This window comes from Pleuronectes platessa, chromosome 13, assembly GCF_947347685.1.
Source record: "Pleuronectes platessa chromosome 13, fPlePla1.1, whole genome shotgun sequence".
Lineage (NCBI taxonomy): Eukaryota > Metazoa > Chordata > Actinopteri > Pleuronectiformes > Pleuronectidae > Pleuronectes > Pleuronectes platessa.
The window spans coordinates 4,427,535-4,447,856 of record NC_070638.1 but is presented as its reverse complement, the minus strand read 5'-3'; the positions used below and the strand labels follow the sequence as shown (position 1 = coordinate 4,447,856).

The window sequence follows — 20,322 nt, the reverse complement described above, 5'->3', positions numbered from 1 at the left end:
CGGTTGGTCAGTGGATGATCGGCAGCTCAGCAGGTAACTGTCATTTTAGTATTCTTTGTTTCACAGAATTGTGTATATTGAAAGCTTGTTATATAATTTAGTGTTGAGATTGTTTTAGACACTTGATAAATGTTGGTCTGAAACAAACAGATTCGCTGCAAATGTAAATGTTTAAAAGATGTGGTTGAAATAAACGCATGTGGCTTCTACTCCCAAACTGTTTATATCAGCAGTATTGACTCCGTTTTTACAAGAGAGGGAATGTTAGATCTGTATTTCTTTAAATAGTAGACAAAGTAATTATTTTTGTAGTGAGCGAATGTGTCTTATTTCAATGCAAAAGTTCAGATATACAGTATATTTTCTTATTAAAGTACACAACAGGTTTAAACACAATTAGCTGTGATGGTTTGTTTACAAGGGAGCAAAGATGATTTTGATGAGGTGAATTTGTACAAGCAGAAAAAATTTATAACGACATTATAAAAGGGTTGAGGTACTATTAACGCCTTGTGTTTTTTTGTGTCCAGCAACCAGAGCAGTTCCAGACTCTGGCATGTCAACCGTCAAAACTCTGGAAAAAAACAATTCCCACGATTTATTGTGGTTCCTCTATGTAAGAAACTACGATAGAGTGCGTTGAATGGGAATACGACCAGAATAGACGTCATAGTCGGTCTACATGTCATAGCAGCCCCCCCCCCCCCCCCCCCCCCCCCCCGCCCTGGAGGCGGAGATCTGGTGGAGGAGGAGACCGGGTTACGTTACGAGCCATAGCTTGAGGCGGTGGGTGTTACCTGGGAAGCTAGCCGAGGGGGGACGCTAACCAGCCGGTGAGCGGGCTGAGAGGCGGTGATCTGGCCAAGAAGCAGAGCCTGCGGTCGGGGTAAGTCACGAGCCCAAGCCCCCTCCTCACCTCAGGCTCGCTGGGTGATGTCGTCGGGATGCTGGCTCATTGTCAGCAGCTCGCTTCTGGTGGATCTGTCGGTGTTTGTTTACGGTTAGCAGCAGGGAGCTAACGCTAGCTTGCGGTTAGTTTGTGTTTAAATTTGCAGCACTTTCTGGAATGGCATGTATGCTAGCTGGCGTTAGCCTCATAGAAATCAGTGCCTGGCTTGCCGGCCGGCTCCGGCGGCAGGGGCAGCCGGCTGCTCGGTGGCGGGTTGGATCCCGGCTGTACCCGGGCGGCTCACTGCGAGGCTGGCGATGCTCCCGCTGACTTCACACACCTGAGAGCCGGACACGTCTCACCGGTGTAGGCTTCCCCACATCTGCAGGGTATGTCTCATTTTCATCATTGATCATTATCGATCTGTGACAAATCTCCAGCCTGTGTGTCCCCTGTGTTTTTCCCGTTAAGGTTAGTATGGATGTGTGTGCGTGTGTGTGCGCTCAGAATATATGCCCTGTATGAATAAAAACACATACAATTATAGTGTATACACACATATCTAATGCATGTATTTAAATAATGTACATCTTTATCAGAAGGTGTAATAGTTTGAAAATTGTAACTTCAATGAAGAAACACAACTAATGGATACAGAAATATATGTGTAGGACAGTGACTTAAAATGATTTTAACAACCTTAAATATGCTAAGGGGAGATTTAAGATGTGTGTGCGTGTGTGTCTGTGTGTGTGTCGGGGGCGGGGTGGTGAGAGGGGGGGGTGGGTTGTTGTTGAGAGGGGGGCGGGGATGGGGGGGGGGGCACTCAAAACAGGTCAATCTGAGGAAGGCTGTTTTAGACAGGGTAAAAAGGGTGCTGTTTTAAATGATCCTTGTGGTATTTTGACCAATTTTTTTAACAGACATTTCATTAAGACCCTAAGGAACCATATCAACTGTGGTGAAATGGGCATAATATCTCCCCTTTAAATTCTCGAGGTCAACGTCCAAGTGAATGTTTGTACCAGATTAAAAGAAACTGCCTCGAGGCGTTCTTGGTTCAAGTCATTTAAAGTCTTTAATCTTCATGACGGTGTTTCACCTGAATAAAGTCATTAAACCCGCTGGCATGAACTTCCCTGAGTTGATGAATCTCAGGCCCATCACCACAGTGAGAGTTCCAGAGGTGCCTGTGTTTCATCAGCGGAGGGAGACGCGTGTTAGTGTTTGTGAACTCGCACTGACACAGATCAACAGACTGCACGAGCTCACCCAGCGACAGCCACACATTCTTCGGATTCTGAGATGTAAGATAAGCACCGACCGCGGCCAACAGACCGAACAGGAGCCCGGCGGCCAGGGAGGGGACGCTGCCTGAGGAGCACACACAACCTGGCTAGCTTTTATTTTGAAATGAATCGATTCACTTTCTTTTTATGAGCAGCTTTTACTTTGGAATAGGATTTTCTAAAGTGAACACACATTGGCCAGTTTATTAGGAACACTGATCTTTAATTTAGCTGCTCTGCTAAATATTCCACCGCCATTTCACTATGTTCAGTTTGTGAATACAAGTTATTTAAAGTGAAGTTATTCATGTAACTCTCAGTGTGTCTCTCTTACCTGCTTTCACAAAACCAATGACTCCCCCCACTGACACCAGAACAGCATAACTGAACCCAATCCAGTCCAGAGCCATGACCACAACTAGCAACAGAATCACAAGTGGAATCCGATCTAGACCTGGAACAAGAATCAGATCTCGTTCGAACGCCTCTACCGGACTTCTACCAGAGTCTTGCGGAAGAATTTTAAAATAAACGTGTGCTCTATCAGTGAGCCAGAGAAGGTTTTAAAACACATATACACACAGCAAATATTGGTTCAGATGATTAAATGTTATATTCTTCATTCAACTTGTTTTTTATTTGGAGATGGAGATGGAAAGACTCAAACCATTTTTAATCAAGAGCTTTATCAATATAAGAACAAGAAAGAACTTAGTCTGTATCGACTCATAACACATTAATTTGTCTTTTACTTTTTCCTCTTTCTTTTAAAGACTGGGGGGAATTGAACATTGATAAACACCAATAAGGGAAAATAGATTAAATAGTGTGAAACAAATGTTCACTGTTTATTTATTTCTCCTGCTCTTTATCAATAATTCAACGCCTGATTATTATTATTTATCAGGGCCCGAGCAACGTACAGTAAGATACAGTGGGAGGCCATATTGAAATTGGAAGGATTTTATTTCACAGGCGCCCCCCGTCAACAAACAATTCCACTCCTGCAGTGAGTGTCAGTGATCAAAGATCTAAGGAATCTCTATCACCTTTGTCTTGCAAAGGTGACGTCTCTCTCTCAAAATTGATACATTTCCTCAAACCGTGTAAACATTGAGATACGGCGAAGGTTCATCCTTCGCCACAGGAGACAATATTGTCATAACTCCACTGTGCATTTTCCTATCACCACCAAACTTCTGTCTCATGATCAGAGACCAAACCTGAACAGCTCTATGAGTCAATATTTCCTCAGGTTCATAGCGCCACCTACTGATCAGTGTGAAAATGAAACACATGCAACGTTTCAAAATGCATGTCCTCTGGCCCGTTCGGTGCTGCTTCTTAGTCCTACAAAATGTTGTTTATTTTTGAGTATTTCTACTTCACTGTCTTAGTACTTTTACTTGTAATGGAATATTACTTTACTGTCTTAGTACTTTTACCTCAATGAATGATCCGAATACTTCTTCCACCATTGGTTAAGTTTATTTCGTTGCTTGTACTTTAGTACTTGTTTAACAAGTACTTGTAACAGAGTATTTCTTCTGTGCAATATTAGTACATTTGTTTACTCTTCGTCCTCCAGTTCAACAGGGGTCGCTGCTGACTCGGAGCTCGGAGTCTCTGTTTCCTGTCGCTGTCTGTCTTTGCCATATGGTCTTTGTTCCCTCAGAGACTCAGAGTGAGGAGAGGATGAACATGTCCGCCATGCAGCTGCTGCGGGTGTCGATACATGAGCTGATCAGCGCTGCCGCTGAAGACTTCCTGCTGCAGGTGGAGAAAGGAGGAGGAAAGGATCAAGTCCCGGAGCTGAGAGCGATGCTCACCGAGCGGCTCGCGGCGGCGGGTGAACAGATCCTCGCGGGGCTTGAGGAAACCTTGTTAGAGTACGAGGATCGAGTGGGGCGGTCCGAGCGGGAGATCTGCCGACAGAGGAGGCTGCTCGATGCCGCGATGCAGCCCGTAGTCCGGCTGCACAGAGCAGGTCAGTCCCTAGAGGAACCGCTCACATGCTAGCGTTAGCTAGCATCAGCCCGAGCAGCAGAGTTAACACGTCACTTCCTGTCTGTGTCTGCTTGCACCCGACTGCTCCTCCTCTCACCTGAATAATAATGAGGAGGATTTGATGCTGTTGTGAATGAGTCTGTTCAGAAAACCTGCTGCGGTGTTTATCATGTCTGAAACAGAAAGTCTGGACACGCTGCATAATCCCCACGTAGTAATGTGGACAATGGGCTACAGGCCAGTTTTCATTAATGGGCCATTCTACCGAATTGGTGCAAAGTATTGTCCCCCAACAAGAAAAACTATTTACAAGACAATGAAGTATTCAGACATAGATATTTACTAAGAATATGTTATGTTCTATTTAAACCCAAGACATTAAATGAGATAGGGATAAGCTAAATATATACAAAATCATCATTTATAGGGTACTTTCTATTGGGAAGTAGCTGTCCCTAACCCTGACATCTAAATTTCCATCTCTGAAAATAACACTTTTTAAATTTTTTAGATTTTTTTCATTGATCTTATTTCAAAGATCTTTATGATTAAGTTCATACAGAGCTTGGAAAAATTAGATTTATTGTGGGTTTAATTTTTTAATTAAAAAACTATACTCAAAAAATCATGTCCCCAGTTTTCATGTCACTACCGAAACACAAGAGTTTTAGTCCATTGGCTGAGCCTGGTTTTAAGCCACACCCCTGCATTTTTGACCAGTCAGTGACACTGCATCCCTGTCCCTCATGGCTGAATGGTAAATAGCTAAATCTCATACTTTTGATATAAATGTGATCCAAAGTCTGAAAATCAGTGTGTAACCATAAGAATTGTCACTACCGAACACATATTCTCTTCAATTAAGTAAACTTTTTGGGGGTTTTATGCAAAGTATTATGTTTTTATGTGTGTACACCTCTTCAAAGATGTGTATACTAGCCATGTGCTTGCTAGCATTCTTTAGTTATGCTCAAAGTTAGCTATAATTGTCACTACCGAAACAGTCACTACCGAAACAGTCACTATCGAAACAGTCACTACCGAAACATATGGCCAAGTTTAACTGCACATTATTCAACAGTCTGAAGCCGATCTCACTGCTGCAATTTGCCAACTCATGAGATGCTAGTTCTGCACAAATACTTTAATGCTGCAAACTGCTCACAGGACATATCCATTATAAAATGTTTCCAATTCTCTGACCAAAATTTTGACCTTGAGGTCAAAGTCCCGCACAACATTGGGCGAAAGCGCCTTTATTGGCCGCGACTAGAGGACAAGATCTGGTACACAGTGGACAAGGACGTCACCTTATCCCACCCCCAGAAAACGTCACACAGAGGCATGTCCAGATTTCCCTCAAGAGTGTTCACCGCAGTATGTGAAAAGTTAAATTTGTGAATGGATTTTTGACGGTGTCTGACACTAAACCCCCTTAAACATACAGTACAACATATTATCAGTTATTTGGCAATGTTTTCAAGAATAAAATTATTCTATTGACCACAAAACATTTGTGTTTTTAATATTCCCAACCTAAAGCATGTTATGAGTTAAGATTAAGCAATAAGGTTGAGGAAATATGATACAACCATGCAAACAAAATACTGTGGTCACTCCGAAAACAGTGCAGTCACTACCGAAACACTGGATGTTTTGTAAAAAATTAAGTATATTGAGTTATCAACTAAAATGTTATGATACTGATTGGTTTAATGTATGTTCAATTTCATCAATCATCAACTCTGGAATCAATATGATCAGTATTATGTATTTTACAAAGAAATATTGCATTTAGATTTTGATGAATTGTATAAACTGAACTTTGAAATTTGTCAAAAATTCCATTTTTATTGATTTAATTGTGAAAAAATTCAAGAAATATTTTTAAAAATACTCTTCAGAGAAAGGAAGGAAACATAATCTTAACAGGTTAATAATAATACTTTTTTACTATAGTTTTTTACTATGTTTCGGTAGTGACAATTTTTTGGAGAGGAAAAACATTCCAACACAGTCTGAAAATACAACATAAAAATTGACGGTTATTTTACTAGATATGTGTACTTTAGATATGGTACAATATATATACGGAAAAAGATTTGGGAATAAAACATACAAAATTTCAAAATATTTCCAACCTGACTTTGCACCAATTCGGTAGAATGGCCCTAATACGAGTCGTCCTCCGTGATGGACACATAACATGAGAAACGAGTGTTGCTGCTCCAACACGCACATGCGCAGGTGTCTCCTCGCAGGTTCGCCTGATCACAGAACCTCTTCAAATATGCGATGCACTTTTAAACAAACTTTTTGCATGCCTTTCAGGTCTTCACATATCTTTTTACACTTGATTTCAGCAGTCAAACTTCTTCTTCTCTTTCCTATTTTTTTCTCCTCTCGTGGTCTTGTGTCTTCCCCCCTATTTTGCCTTTTCTAATCTTTCTCTACCCTCACCTGCGCAGGACCAATTCTCTTAAAGGGGAAAGCGCCCTTAAAGGGAAAGGGTCACTTCTTAGTCACCAGACCTATTAACTATTTCTCCATTAAATTGTTTACATGGGTTTTAACTGACTTTAAGTTAATAACATGTATGGATTTGAACCAGTTTCACCTATTTAATAATTTAATTGACTATTTATCTATTTATACAGTTACAATACATAGTTATATTTATTTATTTCATATTTATCTATATTATTAATATTTAATGAGGGCAACATTAATGTGGACTATTTATCTATTTAGTATACATTTGAATGCATATTAATATATTTCAAATTTATCTATATCATTACTTTTATAATACATTATAATTTATAGATATTAATATGTGTTACATCCTACCCACTTTACCTTTTGCACATCCCTGTGCAAAATACTAAATCTATACTATACTATGATAATTCTATACGGTTTTGAGTCTGTGAATGCGTCAGTTAAACTCTGAAACAGAGACTGGACTATTGTAACTAATTGATTTCCTAATTCAGGGTAAGTCAGTCGTTCAATAGGGTTTCTGTCTCTGGTGGAGCTTCTCAGGGGTTCTGTCTCAGTGTCAGGTCGGTCTTTAGTAGTTATAATGTCATTCCCCTTTTCAGTGGCTTGATTAGGGGATGAGGGACTGTTCAGGTCATCTTTGGGAAGGTCTGGAGGATTCTGTTTATCAGATAAACTGCTCTCCTCAGGTCTCAACTCGTAGGTTTCTATGACTGTCATAATTGTAAACAACAGGGTTTGATTAAGGTTCACTCCCATCAGCAGTATCCGAGCTGTCTTCTCTCGGATGTTGTCGGATTTTTGGCCGCCTGGCCGTCTTTGTTGTGTTTGTTTCACTCTCTGCCGAGGTCATCGGGAGGAAACCACATGCCAGCAAAAGGTCACGGTGAAGGGTTCTCTGTGGACCCTCTCTGGTCTCAGGTCTGACAGTGTACACTGGAACGTCTCCACATTGTCTTAGGACAACATACACGTCTGACTCCCACTTGTCAGCTAACTTGTGTTTGCCTTTTAAGCGGACATTTTTTACTAAAACTCTGTCGCCTACTCCCAAGGTGGAGTCAACAATGCGCTGGTCAAATCTTGTTTTGTTGCGTGCAGCTGTTTTCTTTGCATTTTCAGCAGCAACTCGATAACTGTTTTCTAGATGAGATTTCAGGTTCTGGATGTATTGAGAATGTGTTCCTAGTTGGTGTTGGACTGCTAGACCAAAGGCAAGGTCTATGGGCAATCTAGGCTGTCGCCCAAACATCAGTTCGTAAGTGGTAAAGCCTGTCACTTCGTTTTTTGTACAGTTATAGGCGTGTACTAAAGGCTTGACGTAATTACGCCAGTGACTCTTTTTCTTGTTCTCAAGGGTTCCCAATGTGTTTAGCAGGGTTCTGCTGAAACGTTAAACAGAGAACTGGCAACAGAAACGGCTTTGAATTGTGTTTTCAAAAATAAATAATAAAGTTCCGCCTGATGTCCATTCAGTTCAATTCTAAAATATAAAGAAAATACGGATACTCCTACCACTCTGGCAGTGAGTATCCAACGTCCGATCCGGGCAGTGGCAGAAGTCAAGTCCAGTTCAGGGGATGCTCGCTTCAGCCCTTTAAAAACAGACTCCGCCGGTCTTCCTAGCTCGCCATCTTGTCCGTGCTGCGTGTCTGCTGCTCCAACACGCACACACACAGGTGTCTCCTCGCAGGTTCGCCTGTTCACAGAACCTCTTCAAATATGCGATGCACTTTTAAACAAACTTTTTGCATTCCTTTCAGGTCTTCGCATATCTTTTTACACTTGATTTCAGCAGTCAAACTTCTTCTTCTCTTTCCTATTTCTTTCTCCTCTCGTGGTCTTGTGTCTTCCCCCCTATTTTGCCTTTTCTAATCTTTCTCTACCCTCACCTGCGCAGGACCAATTCTCTTAAAGGGGAAAGCGCCCTTAAAGGGAACGGGTCACTTTTTAGTCACCAGACTTTTAACTATTTCTCCATTAAATTGTTTACATGGGTTTTAACTGACTTTAAGTTAATAACATGTATGGATTTGAACCAGTTTCACTTATTTAATAATTTAATTGACTATTTATCTATTTATACATTTACAATATAGTTATATTTATTTATTTCATATTTAGCTAGATTATTAATATTTAATGAGGGCAACATTAATGTGGACTATTTATTTATTTAGTATACATTTGAATGCATATTAATATATTTCAAGTTTATCTATATCATTATTTTATAATATATTATAATTTATAGATATTATGTGTTACAATATTTTCACCAAAATCACCTCACAGGTCCAGCGAGTCCTGCTGACTGCTACAGTACAAAGTAAAAAAATATATATCATAATTTGTGGAAATATTTATTATGAGTATTATTCAATAACTTCGGTCTAATAATGTACATTGGCACCAAAATCATGTCACATGTCGAGCATCTCCTGATGGCTATGATACAGTACTTAATTTAGAATTTTTTTATTTTGGGAAATATTTATTATGGAAAATATTCAATAACTTGTAATACTGTATATTCTCAACAAAAGAGATTCTGATTAATATTCAACAAAATTGGGAGATTTTCTGTTGTTTCGCAAAACCATCAAGTGTCTCCTATGTGTTCGGTGTGTAGTTGGGGCCAATACACTTTCTGTAGCACTGTACTGTAGCATAGCTATCAGTTGACGCTGGACCTGTGTAATGATTTTGGTGAGAATATAAAGGAGTTAAGTTGAGGTTATTGTCTGGTTTTCATAATGAATATTTCCCAAAATTATACAAAGTCAATTTTTCCCAAAGTTAGTACTGTAGCATAGTCAGCCGGACTCCCTGGACCTGTGAGGTGATTTTGGTGAAAATATACAGTATAAGAGTGTTGTTATTGAATACTTTTGTAATATCTCTTTTCGGTGTTGTTATTTGTAGACGGTCCCTGCACCCATGTTTCTCAGCAAGCTGTACATAGACACAAATGTTATGTGTCCATCACGGAGGACGACTCATATTGATGAAACCGGTCTGTAGCCCGTTGTCTACATTACTACGGTGGGGATTATGCAGCGTTTGTGCTTTAGCAACTTTTGCTGAAGACTTATTGATCCAGGAAGGCTGAATCTGTGAATATCTTGCCAACTTTACTGAACTCTACCCAACCCAACCTCCCCTCACCCTGTTGTCCTCGGTTAGTGACCTAATTGGTTTATTTGGCCTCAAAATGAAAAACTTTTTAACCAGAAACCCTTTGTTTGATGCTGTTTCCTTTACAAGCTTCGTCATAACAACGGATGGGCATCGATTAATTAGTCTTAATCGATCGTCGGGAGTATTAACAATCGATTTTCGATTAATCATAATGTTTTATATTAAAATTCACTATTTATAGCCTATATTGTGTGTTTCCTCATTGAGATCTGTATTACAAGATGACCAACTATTGTGGCAGTTAAACGGGATCTGTTCAATGGTTAGACTAGAAAATATGCGTTGCTGTAGTCTTAAGCAGACAGCTAGAAGCCGGTGCTCATAAACACAACTGACCCTCGTTTTTTTTTTCTTTGTTTCCAGTAAGTTTATCCGTTGCCGAAAACCTTCACCCTCAACAATACTTTAGGGTTGCATATCCATCTCGATAAACTTGCGGATCTGTTGGGTAATTTTCTCTGCTCCTTCTGCATCGCAGCTCCTCCGTGCTAACACCGAGTTGATGCTATGTGCGTTTTTTTTCAAATATTGCCCCCCATGGTCGAATGTGTAATTGCTGCCAAGTAGCATGCATTGGTTTTATCGATGAAAAAATTGTCATCGATGGAAATCTTAATGTTCAATTAATCGATCATCGATTAATTATGCCCATCCCTAGTTGTAACACCAACTGTAAACGACCTCAACATCTCTACTTCCTGAATGTGATCGTTCAAAAATCACAACAGTCGACATTAAACGACACAACACAAGTTTTTCAAAACAATTTAGGAAACTCTGAAATGATAAACGTGTGTATTTGTGTTTCATTGTGTCCTTCAGACGTCCAGCACCTGATGGTGAATAAAGAAGAGGTTCCCTCTGAGGAGCAGCAATGGAGCCCCCTTGTGGACCAGGAGGACCTAGAGCCCCCCCACATTAAAGAGGAAACGGAGGAACCGTGGACCAATCAAGATGGACAGCAGCTTCAAGGGCAGAAGGAGGCTGATATCAAGTTCACATTGACTCCTGTCGCTGTGAAGAGTGAAGAAGATGAAGACAAACTTAAATCGTCAAAGCTTCATCCCAGTGAGACGACGGAGAACAGAGCAGACTTTGGAGGACCAGAACAAGCAAGGAACTCAGCTCCTGATGGACGTTTACAACCAGGTCCTGAGGACAAGACTGAGGACTCTTCTGAGACTGAAGTCAGTGAGGATGAATGGATGGAGACCAGGGAAACTCAGACTGGTTTAAATACAAGAAATAACAAACAGCCTCTAAGTGATATGGGATGTAAGGCAGAAAAAAAACTTTTTAGTTGCTGCGAGTGTGATAAAAGATTTAACAAAGGGTCCAATCTAAATAGACATATGAGGATTCATACAGGAGAGAAACAGTTTAGTTGCTCTGAGTGTGGTAAAAGATTTATGAGAAGGGGTGGTCTAATTACACATATGAGGATTCATACAGGAGAAAAACCGTTTAGTTGCCCTGAGTGTGATAAAAGATATACCGAAAGGGGCAATCTACTTAAACATATAAGGATTCATACAGGAGAGAAACCGTTTAGTTGTTCTGTGTGTGGTAAAAGATTTACCCAAAAGTGCAGTCTAAATACACATATGAGGATTCATACAGGAGACAAACCGTTTTGTTGCCCTGAGTGTAGTGAAAGATTTAACAGAAGGTCAGCTCTAAATACACACATGAGGCGTCATACAGGAGAGAAACTGTTTAGTTGCTTTGAGTATGGTCAAATATATACCGAAAGGGGCAATCTAAAGACACATATGATGAATCATACAGGAAAGAAACCGTTTAGTTGCCCTGAGTGTGGTAAAAGATATACCAAAAGGGGCGGTCTAAAGACACATATGATGAATCATACAGGAAAGAAACCGTTTAGTTGCCTTGAGTGTGGTAAAAGATATACCCAAATGTGCAATCTAAAGACACATATGAGGATTCATACAGGAGAGAAACCGTTTAGTTGCTCTGAGTGTGGTAAAAGATATAGCTATGGGAGCAGTCTAAGTAAACATATGATGAGTCATACAGGAAAGAAACCGTTTAGCTGCCCTGAGTGTGGTAAAAGATATACCCAAAGAGGCAATCTAAAGACACATATGATGAGTCATACAGGAGAGAAATCGTTTAGTTGATCTGAGTGTGGTAAAAGATTTAAGATTCGGTCATACTGTACGAGACGTGAGGATTCATGAAGGAGAGAAGTGATTCAAATGCAACCTTTGCATCAGGTATTTATTAAGAACTATGAGCAAATATTCATATTATACATATTCATAGTTCACTGTTTTAAAGGGGACATATTATGAAAATTCCACTTTTGTAGTGCTTCTACACGTTAATTTGGGTATCTGGCATGTCTACCGTCCCAAAAACGTTGGAAAAAAACAACTCCTGCGATTTGTTGTGGTTCCTTTGTCAGAAACGAGACGGCAGTACGGCCTAAAAGTACGTCATTTTCCAACCATGCCTTGGACCAGCTTGCTGCTACCCGTCAGACATCTAAGTGGCCGCATAAACATGCTGATGGTCAAGGCGGAGACCCCCGGGACACCTCTAAACGTCGACTCAGCAGTGTGGAAGGATGCTGCTGCGCCAGCTCCAGCTCCAACTGCTGGGCGGCGCTGGGGCTCTGGCAGCCAGGCTTCGGCCCACCTGACTCTGGTTCAAAAACGATAAGGTTGAAAGATTGTCCTCTTCGTCTCCACTAGCCATATTTCTACAGAGGTAATAGATAGTTACAAATCTGGGCGCTTGTATCTCGTGAAGGGGGGGCACTCAAAACAGGTCAATCTGAGGAGGGCTGTTTTAGACAGGGTAAAAAGGGTGCGGTTTTAAATGATCCTTGTGGTATTTTGACCAAAATATGCTACAGACATTTCATGAAGACCTCTAGGAACCATATCGACTGTTGTAAAATGGGCAAGCGATGGGTCCTTTAAGTAGACTATTAACAGTTTTTATGTCCCTAGAAAATATTGCTCATTGAAATTAGTGTTTATAAATCTTGTTTCTCCTGATTTTTACATAATTTATCTATTTTTCATAAAGTCCTTCATGTCATTTTAAGGTTAAATTGTGTTCCTTGCCCAGTATGAATGTGTGTTTTAGTTAATGATTAAATGTTTTTGTTTTAAGACAATGGTGTCTTGGTTCGTGAGATTCAATGACAGTGTGTGCTCTCCTTTATGTATTGAATGTTTGTTACGCCCACTGGTGGCTCGGGGTAGGAAGTAACAGAAATGCAACAGGTCTGGGGAAGTGAGGCTGCAGTCACACAGAAACCATGACACGATATAAGGCAAAGAAAGTATTTTATTTAAACAAAGCAACACAGGGATCAACAAGGACTATCAGTGGCACCAAAGAAACCAACCCCCCCTTTACAGGTGCTTAGCACCCAAAAGTACAGCGTATGTCGAGTAATCCAGATAGATTTTTATGAAGCGCGTCTCGAGGCTTGTGTTGATTAAGTATGTGATGACGTTCGAAGCCTCGAGAGCCGGCCGAACCATGCGACTGATTCAGGAAATGGTTTGCTGGTTTGGTGTGGTATTCAAAATTAGTTATTAAGTATTGGGGGGAATTTAATTTATATCCTAACTTGTGATATCTTTTCTTTGTACCCCAGCTTCATCTGTGCCCTGTGAAAGGATATTTTCTAAACCCAGCACTGTTGAAAAGCTGTTTTTAAATAAAAAGTTCAAAATGTATTTATTGGTATCACAAACATAATTCACTTATTCAATTCAAACCTTAACATATTTAGTGTCCACTTGATGGCGCAGTAGAGCAAAAGAAGCCCCATGAAGCCTCGGCCCATGAGCGAACCAATTGGATGGAAAGCTTCAAAGCTTCATGAAGCTTCATCTCGCCATCACTAGTGCTCACTCTAACCTGGGGTATTAACAATAAGTAAACCTAAGTTTGTGTTATATTTAGACCCCGGAGTATCTTACCTGTCCTCGTTGTCCCTGTGCGCACAACCAAAAAAACATTAACAAAGACAAAGACAAAACAAAAGTAGGCGGCTAACAACTTAAATAATACAGGTAAAACTAAATCAGTGCAACAGCAAACACCCAAGCTAAACCAAACAAAAACCATCAGAGCTCTGCCACAGCTCAACCCAAAAAGCCTCCTCTTACTTACAAAAACCAAAGGACTATTTAAAGGGGAAGCGTTGATTGGAGATCTGGACCAGGTGTCGTGATTTTATTATTGGAAACAGCTGAGATGAGCGGCCATGATGCTTCGCCACTTCACTAACGAGTCCTGCCCCTGAGCTCCCCCTTCAGGTCCCTGCAGGCATCACCACTCAACCAGGAGGAGGAGACAAAACAACAACACAAAACAGAACACAATACATGTATACATACAGGACATAAAGAACAGGGTTCGTAACAGTTTCCAAGAATCAAAGTCTCATAACAAGATAATGGCGTTGTCCTCCTCCTCTTTGTTTCTGTACCAACAGAGGCTGCACTGGCTACAGTTGAATTGTCTCATCACGAGACAAATTAATCAGCTTCTCACAGTCAGACATGTTTGTTACGTTTGACGTGAAGTTGGAACTGGGCCATTTCAGGTCAGATTATCTGAAGTACGAGTCGTCTGGAACGCAGCATTACACTCACACACACAGACAGTGAAGCAGCGATGGCGGAGGAGCCCTCGTTGACATGGATGACGGTAAATGTCAAACAGCAGGATTGTTAAATTCAGGGACAGCTGTGATGTCCCCAATCTATAACATTTAAGATAATTATTTTTAAGTGCTTATACTGGGATGGTTTGGGTCCGTTGGTCAATCTGTGTGATACTGGACTCAGTAGATCACAGTTCTATATAAAATAACAGATCATAGGGCAGTGATTCAAAACAAACATATTTAATCTAATGAGCAATTAGCAGGCAAGGATCGACATCACGTGACGGAAGCAGGAAGTGAAGCGTGAGTGGCATGAGTAAAACACATGCCACTCTTCAAAATGCATGTGTTCGGGCCTGTTCAGTGCTGCTTTGCAGTTCTAGAAATTGTAGAAATTTTAATTTTAATGTTTAATTGTTTTTTAATTGAATTGAACCTGGAAAGGAACCAGACCTGATTCTGAAAAGAACGACAGACGAGTTAGAATCTGCAGGTGAACCTGAGCAAACACAGACACAGGTTTCTGCGCTTAACTTGGGGACACTCAAGAAAACCTTATATGTGGGTTAGTGAGTCTTCTGATATAAATAGTAACTCTTAGTGAGACTAGTCAGGACGACGGCTGGATAACTGGAATCTAATGATATCTAACAAATATCCAACCTCCCAGTGTCCATTACAGGTATCTGCATGTTCAACAAAGAAAATAGTTCAAATATATAAAATAGTGCATTTACATTTTTGAAAGATGTTTTTTTTATTGCTGCTCATTTCATTTTCCAACGTCCTTTTTCTTCTTCTTTGTCTGGTTGCTCTCGTCTTCCAGAACGACTACTTCCGTCACAATTCGAACTCTCTTGGTCTTTGAAAGCTCTCGAGCGAGTTCTGTGGAAAGAGGGCGGCAGATGAGTGTTAACGAGACACAGACAGAACCAGGACATGAAATATAGAGGCATTGTAGTTATTTAGTGGAAAAGAATTAAACATGAATCCATGTTGTTCTAGAAAATATCTCGTTGGTAGCTTGTTTTCTTGTGTACACTGTAAATATTCATATATTCAACCTCAAGCTGCATTGACTGTAAATACGAACAGCTGAGTGGAGACAAGCTCAGGTGAGTGTAAAGGTTGAGATCATGATGTTCTCATTTCACCCCCTTAACACAAAAAACTCCCTGTCCCAGCTCGTGTCTGGTTTCTCTTTAACAACACAATGATCCTGTGAGATGAACGTCCGGTCGTCACCTTCGGATGTCGTCACCGCAGTTGCTGGTTCCTCAGCGGGCGGCTGCACCGATGAATGTTTCCACACAGAGAGGCACATCAGCCAGGTCGAGGTTTTCACTTCCACGAGGAGCGTGGGAGGTTCCAGCTTCTGTGGGACGACAGCGGTTGGTCAGTGGATGATCGGCAGCTCAGCAGGTAACTGTCATTTTAATATTCTTTGTTTCACAGAATTGTGTATATTGAAAGCTTGTTATATAATTTAGTGTTGAGATTGTTTTGACCCTTGATAAGTGATAGTCTGAAACAAACAGATTCGCTGCAAATGTAAATGTTTAAAAGATGTGGTTGAAATAAACGCAAGTGGCTTCTACTCCCAAACTGTTTATATCACCAGTATTGACTCCGTTTTTACAAGAGAGTGAATGTTAGATCTGTATTTCTTTAAATAGTAGACAAAGTAATTATTTTTGTAGTGAGCGAATGTGTCTTATTTCAATGCAAAAGTTCAGATATACAGTATATTTTCTTATTAAAGTACACAACAGGTTTAAACACAATTAGCTGTGATGGTTTGTTTACAAGGGAGCAAAGATGATTTTGATGAGGTGAATTTGTACAAGCAGAAAAAATTCATAACGACATTATAAAAGGGTTGAGGTAGTATTAACGCCTTGTGGTTTTTTGTGTCCAGCAACCAGAGCAGTTCCAGACTCTGGCATGTCAACCGTCAAAACTCTGGAAAAAAACAACTCCCGCGATTTATTGTGGTTCCTCTATGTAAGAAACTACGATAGCAGAGCTGCCAACTTTTCAAAAAACCTTGGAGTGAGATTTTGTCGGGGGTGACCAACATTTTGCCGCGCACACAGCCACACACGTTGGTGGCTCAAATATCAGGGAATTGTTGGAATTTGGCGTTGTATCCATGTTGTTCGCTGCATTCTGGTGGCCTTTGGGGCCCGAAGTCGTTGATAGGAGCGGCCGACTGGAGATGGACAACATTGGTTACATTCTGTGACGCAAAGACATAGCTGAAGGTCCACCCCCAGGAAATGTTGGTTTAAGTAGATGTTGTTTCCTGCATTCTAGTGGATTTTTGGGTGGTATGCTAAAGATGTGCAATACCTGAACTTCTTCTGATTCATGTTCCTCTGATCATGACTTGTAGGGCCTTCTAGCCTTGAGCTGAACATTCAACCAGAAAACTATTGTTGTGCCTCAATGACCACAATATAGCCTAATTAATAGACCTTTGTTTAAGATTTGACCAAGGTAGGTTGATTGACATTTTGATTACAATGGTTTTCAACTAATTCTGAACTGAAACCTAACCTATATTTTAAATAATTGTATTCTTAAGAGCAGTTAATGATTTATGTTCGCCTCCCACCACACTTTCCATCAGACAAAAAAGTGCAACAAATAAAGTGCTTAAACAGTAGCCTTTTTAAGCAACACAATGGACCCTCTTCCCCAAAATAAAATTTGTCTGGAGCTGCAAAACATATTTGATAACAAAGCTAATAAAGTTTTATATAAAGTTATACTATACTAAACTATGGTTTGTTGCATTTATGAAATTATCGAACAACAATAAAGAAAACTGTTGACATTTGATTGATATTTTTACCTGTTACAACAAAGGAAAAACCAAACGCTTATGAAGAGAAGAAAATACACAGGCAAGTGTCGGCCTACTTTGAAATAAATTAAACACAGACCTTTGTAGGGTTATTTGAGTCCTCCCCGTATTTGTGGAAAATGTATGAAATAAGAAGTACCTTATTTTTAAATAAATAAAAACATATAGCTGCAGCCTAATAGCTTAAAAATATATATTTTAGTTGGCGAAATATTTAAACGAAAAGTGAGAGCAGGTCAGGCTGGAGGCGGACACAGAAACTGCAGCTCGGTAGAAACCAACTGCAGCTTCTGCTCTGATCAAGACGCTGAGATACGATGATGTTTTAAAAAATGATCGTGACTTAGTCAACCACCAACATTTTCGTCTCGTCTCGTCAACAAGTTAAAATAGATTTAGTCATGCGCTTCACTTAAAAGATCCAGGTTTTTTTTGGCGTGAGAAATTGGATGTGTGGCGTGAGTGCGTGTGAAAACATGCAAAAGCGTGTGTCACACGGCGGAAGCGTGAGAGTTGGCAGCTCTGCGATAGAGTGCGTCGAATGGGAATACGACCAGAATAGACGTCATAGTCGGTCTACATGTCATAGCCCCCCCCCCGCCCTGGAGGCGGAGATCTGGTGGAGGAGGAGACCGGGTTACGTTACGAGCCATAGCTTGAGGCGGCGGGTGTTACCTGGGAAGCTAGCCGAGGGGGGACGCTAACCAGCCGGTGAGCGGGGTGAGAGGCGGAGATCTGGCCGAGAAGCAGAGCCTGCGGTCGGGGTAAGTCACGAGCCCCTTCCTCACCTCGGGCTCGCTGGGTGATGTCGTCGGGATGCTGGCTCAATGTCAGCAGCTCGCTTCTGGTGGACCTGTCGGTGTTTGTTTACGGTTAGCAGCAGGGAGCTAACGCTAGCTTGCGGTTAGTTTGTGTTTAAATTTGCAGCATTTTCTGGAATGGCATGTAAGCTAGCTGGCGTTAGCCTCATAGAAATCAGTGCCTGGCTTGCCGGCCGGCTTCGGCGGCAGGGGCAGCCGGCTGCTCGGTGGCGGGTTGGATCCCGGCTGTACCCGGGCGGCTCACTGCGAGGCTGGCGATGCTCCCGCTGACTTCACACACCTGAGAGCCGGACACGTCTCACCGGTGTAGGCTTCCCCACATCTGCAGGGTATGTCTCATTTTCATCATTGATCATTATCGATCTGTGACAAATCTCCAGCCTGTGTGTCCCCTGTGTTTGTCCCGTTAAGGTTAGTATGGATGTGTGTGCATGTGTGTGCGCTCAGAATATATGCCCTGTATGAATAAAAACACATACAATTATAGTGTATACACACATATCTAATGCATGTATTTAAATAATGTACATCTTTATCAGAAGGTGTAATAGTTTGAAAATTGTAACTTCAATGAAGAAACACAACTAATGGATACAGAAATATATGTGTAGGACAGTGACTTAAAATGATTTTAACAACCTTAAATATGCTAAGGGGAGATTTAAGATGTGTCTGCGTGTGTGTCTGTGTGTGTGTCGGGGGCGGGTTGGTGAGAGGGGGGGTGGGTTGTTGTTGAGAGGGGGGCGGGGCGGGGATGGGGGGGGGGGGCACTCAAAACAGGTCAATCTGAGGAAGGCTGTTTTAGACAGGGTAAAAAGGGTGCTGTTTTAAATGATCCTTGTGGTATTTTGACCAATTTTTTTAACAGACATTTCATTAAGACCCTAAGGAACCATATCAACTGTGGTGAAATGGGCATAATATGTCCCCTTTAAATTCTCGAGGTCAACGTCCAAGTGAATGTTTGTACCAGATTAAAAGAAACTGCCTCGAGGCGTTCTTGGTTCAAGTCATTTAAAGTCGTCAATCTTCATGACGGTGTTTCACCTGAATAAAGTCATTAAACCCGCTGGCATGAACTTCCTTGAGTTGATGAATCTCCGGCCCATCACCACAGTGAGAGTTCCAGAGGTGCCTGTGTTTCATCAGCGGAGGGAGACGCGTGTTAGTGTTTGTGAACTCACACTGACACAGATCAACAGACTGCACGAGCTCACCCAGCGATAGCCACACATTCTTCGGATTCTGAGATGTCAGATAAGCACCGACCGCGGCCAACCGACCGAACAGGAGCCCGGCGGCCAGGGAGGGGACGCTGCCTGAGGAGCACACACAACCAGGCTAGCTTTAATTTAGAAATTAATCGATTCACTCTCTTTTTATGAGCAGCTTTTACTTTGGAATCGGATTTTCTACATTGAACATTGGCCAGTTTATTAGGAACACTGATCTATAATTTTGTTGCTCTGCTAAATATTCCACCGCCATTTTACTATGTTCAGTTTGTGAATACAAGTTATTTAAAGTGAAGTTATTCATGTTACTCTCAGTGTGTCTCTCTTACCTGCTTTCACAAAACCAATGACTCCTCCCACTGACACCAGAACAGCATAACTGAACCCAATTCAGTCCAGAGCCATGACCACAACTAGGACCAGAATCTGACATGGAACAAGAATCAGATCTGGTTCGAACGCTTCGTCCGGACTTCTTCCGGAGACATGCGTAATAATTTCAAAATAAAAGTATGCTAAAGCATTGAGCCAGAGAAAGTTTTACATAAACACTTAAACATACAAAAAATATTGGTTCAGATGATCAAAAGGTTATATTCTTCATTCAACAAATTTTTTATTTGGAGATAAACACACTTAAACCACTTTTAATCTAGAGCTTTATCAATATAAGAACAAGAAAGAACTTAGTCTGTATCAACTGATGACACATTAATTTGTCTTTTACTTTTTCCTCTTTCTTTAATATTCTCAGAATATTATAGAATATTTCAGCAAAAATGAATTTGCAATGAGACAGTTTTCACAAAATGGATCTGCAGCATCTGTCCTCTCCCTTTACCAATATAA

General features: G+C 41.0%; 1 protein-coding gene and 2 pseudogenes across 1 annotated transcript; 1 reads left to right on the top strand and 2 right to left on the bottom strand.

The window, feature by feature from the left end:
- Positions 1-1,978: 1,978 nt before the first annotated feature.
- LOC128454318 (transmembrane protein 14C) lies at positions 1,979-2,626 on the bottom strand. The gene is made up of 3 exons (XM_053437680.1): positions 2,513-2,626; positions 2,162-2,263; positions 1,979-2,079 (listed from the first exon to the last, which is right to left on the bottom strand). The coding sequence occupies exons 1-3, from the start codon at positions 2,586-2,588 to the stop codon at positions 1,988-1,990; spliced, it is 270 nt and encodes an 89-aa protein (XP_053293655.1). The 5' UTR covers positions 2,589-2,626; the 3' UTR covers positions 1,979-1,987.
- A 6,585-nt stretch (positions 2,627-9,211) lies between these two features.
- Positions 9,212-12,576, top strand: LOC128454502 (gastrula zinc finger protein XlCGF57.1-like; annotated as a pseudogene).
- A 6,474-nt stretch (positions 12,577-19,050) lies between these two features.
- Positions 19,051-19,878, bottom strand: LOC128454501 (transmembrane protein 14C-like; annotated as a pseudogene).
- Positions 19,879-20,322: the final 444 nt, after the last annotated feature.

Bases quoted from the DNA above. Each gene is read 5' to 3' on its own strand.
- LOC128454318 (XM_053437680.1), bottom strand. From the start codon at position 2,588: ATGGCTCTGGACTGGATTGGGTTCAGTTATGCTGTTCTGGTGTCAGTG. The intron at 2,264-2,512 runs GTAAGAGAGACA...TGTGCTCCTCAG, and splicing joins CATTGGTTTTGTGAAAGCAG to GCAGCGTCCCCTCCCTGGCC. The intron at 2,080-2,161 runs GTGAGCTCGTGC...GATGAAACACAG, and splicing joins GAATGTGTGGCTGTCGCTGG to GCACCTCTGGAACTCTCACT.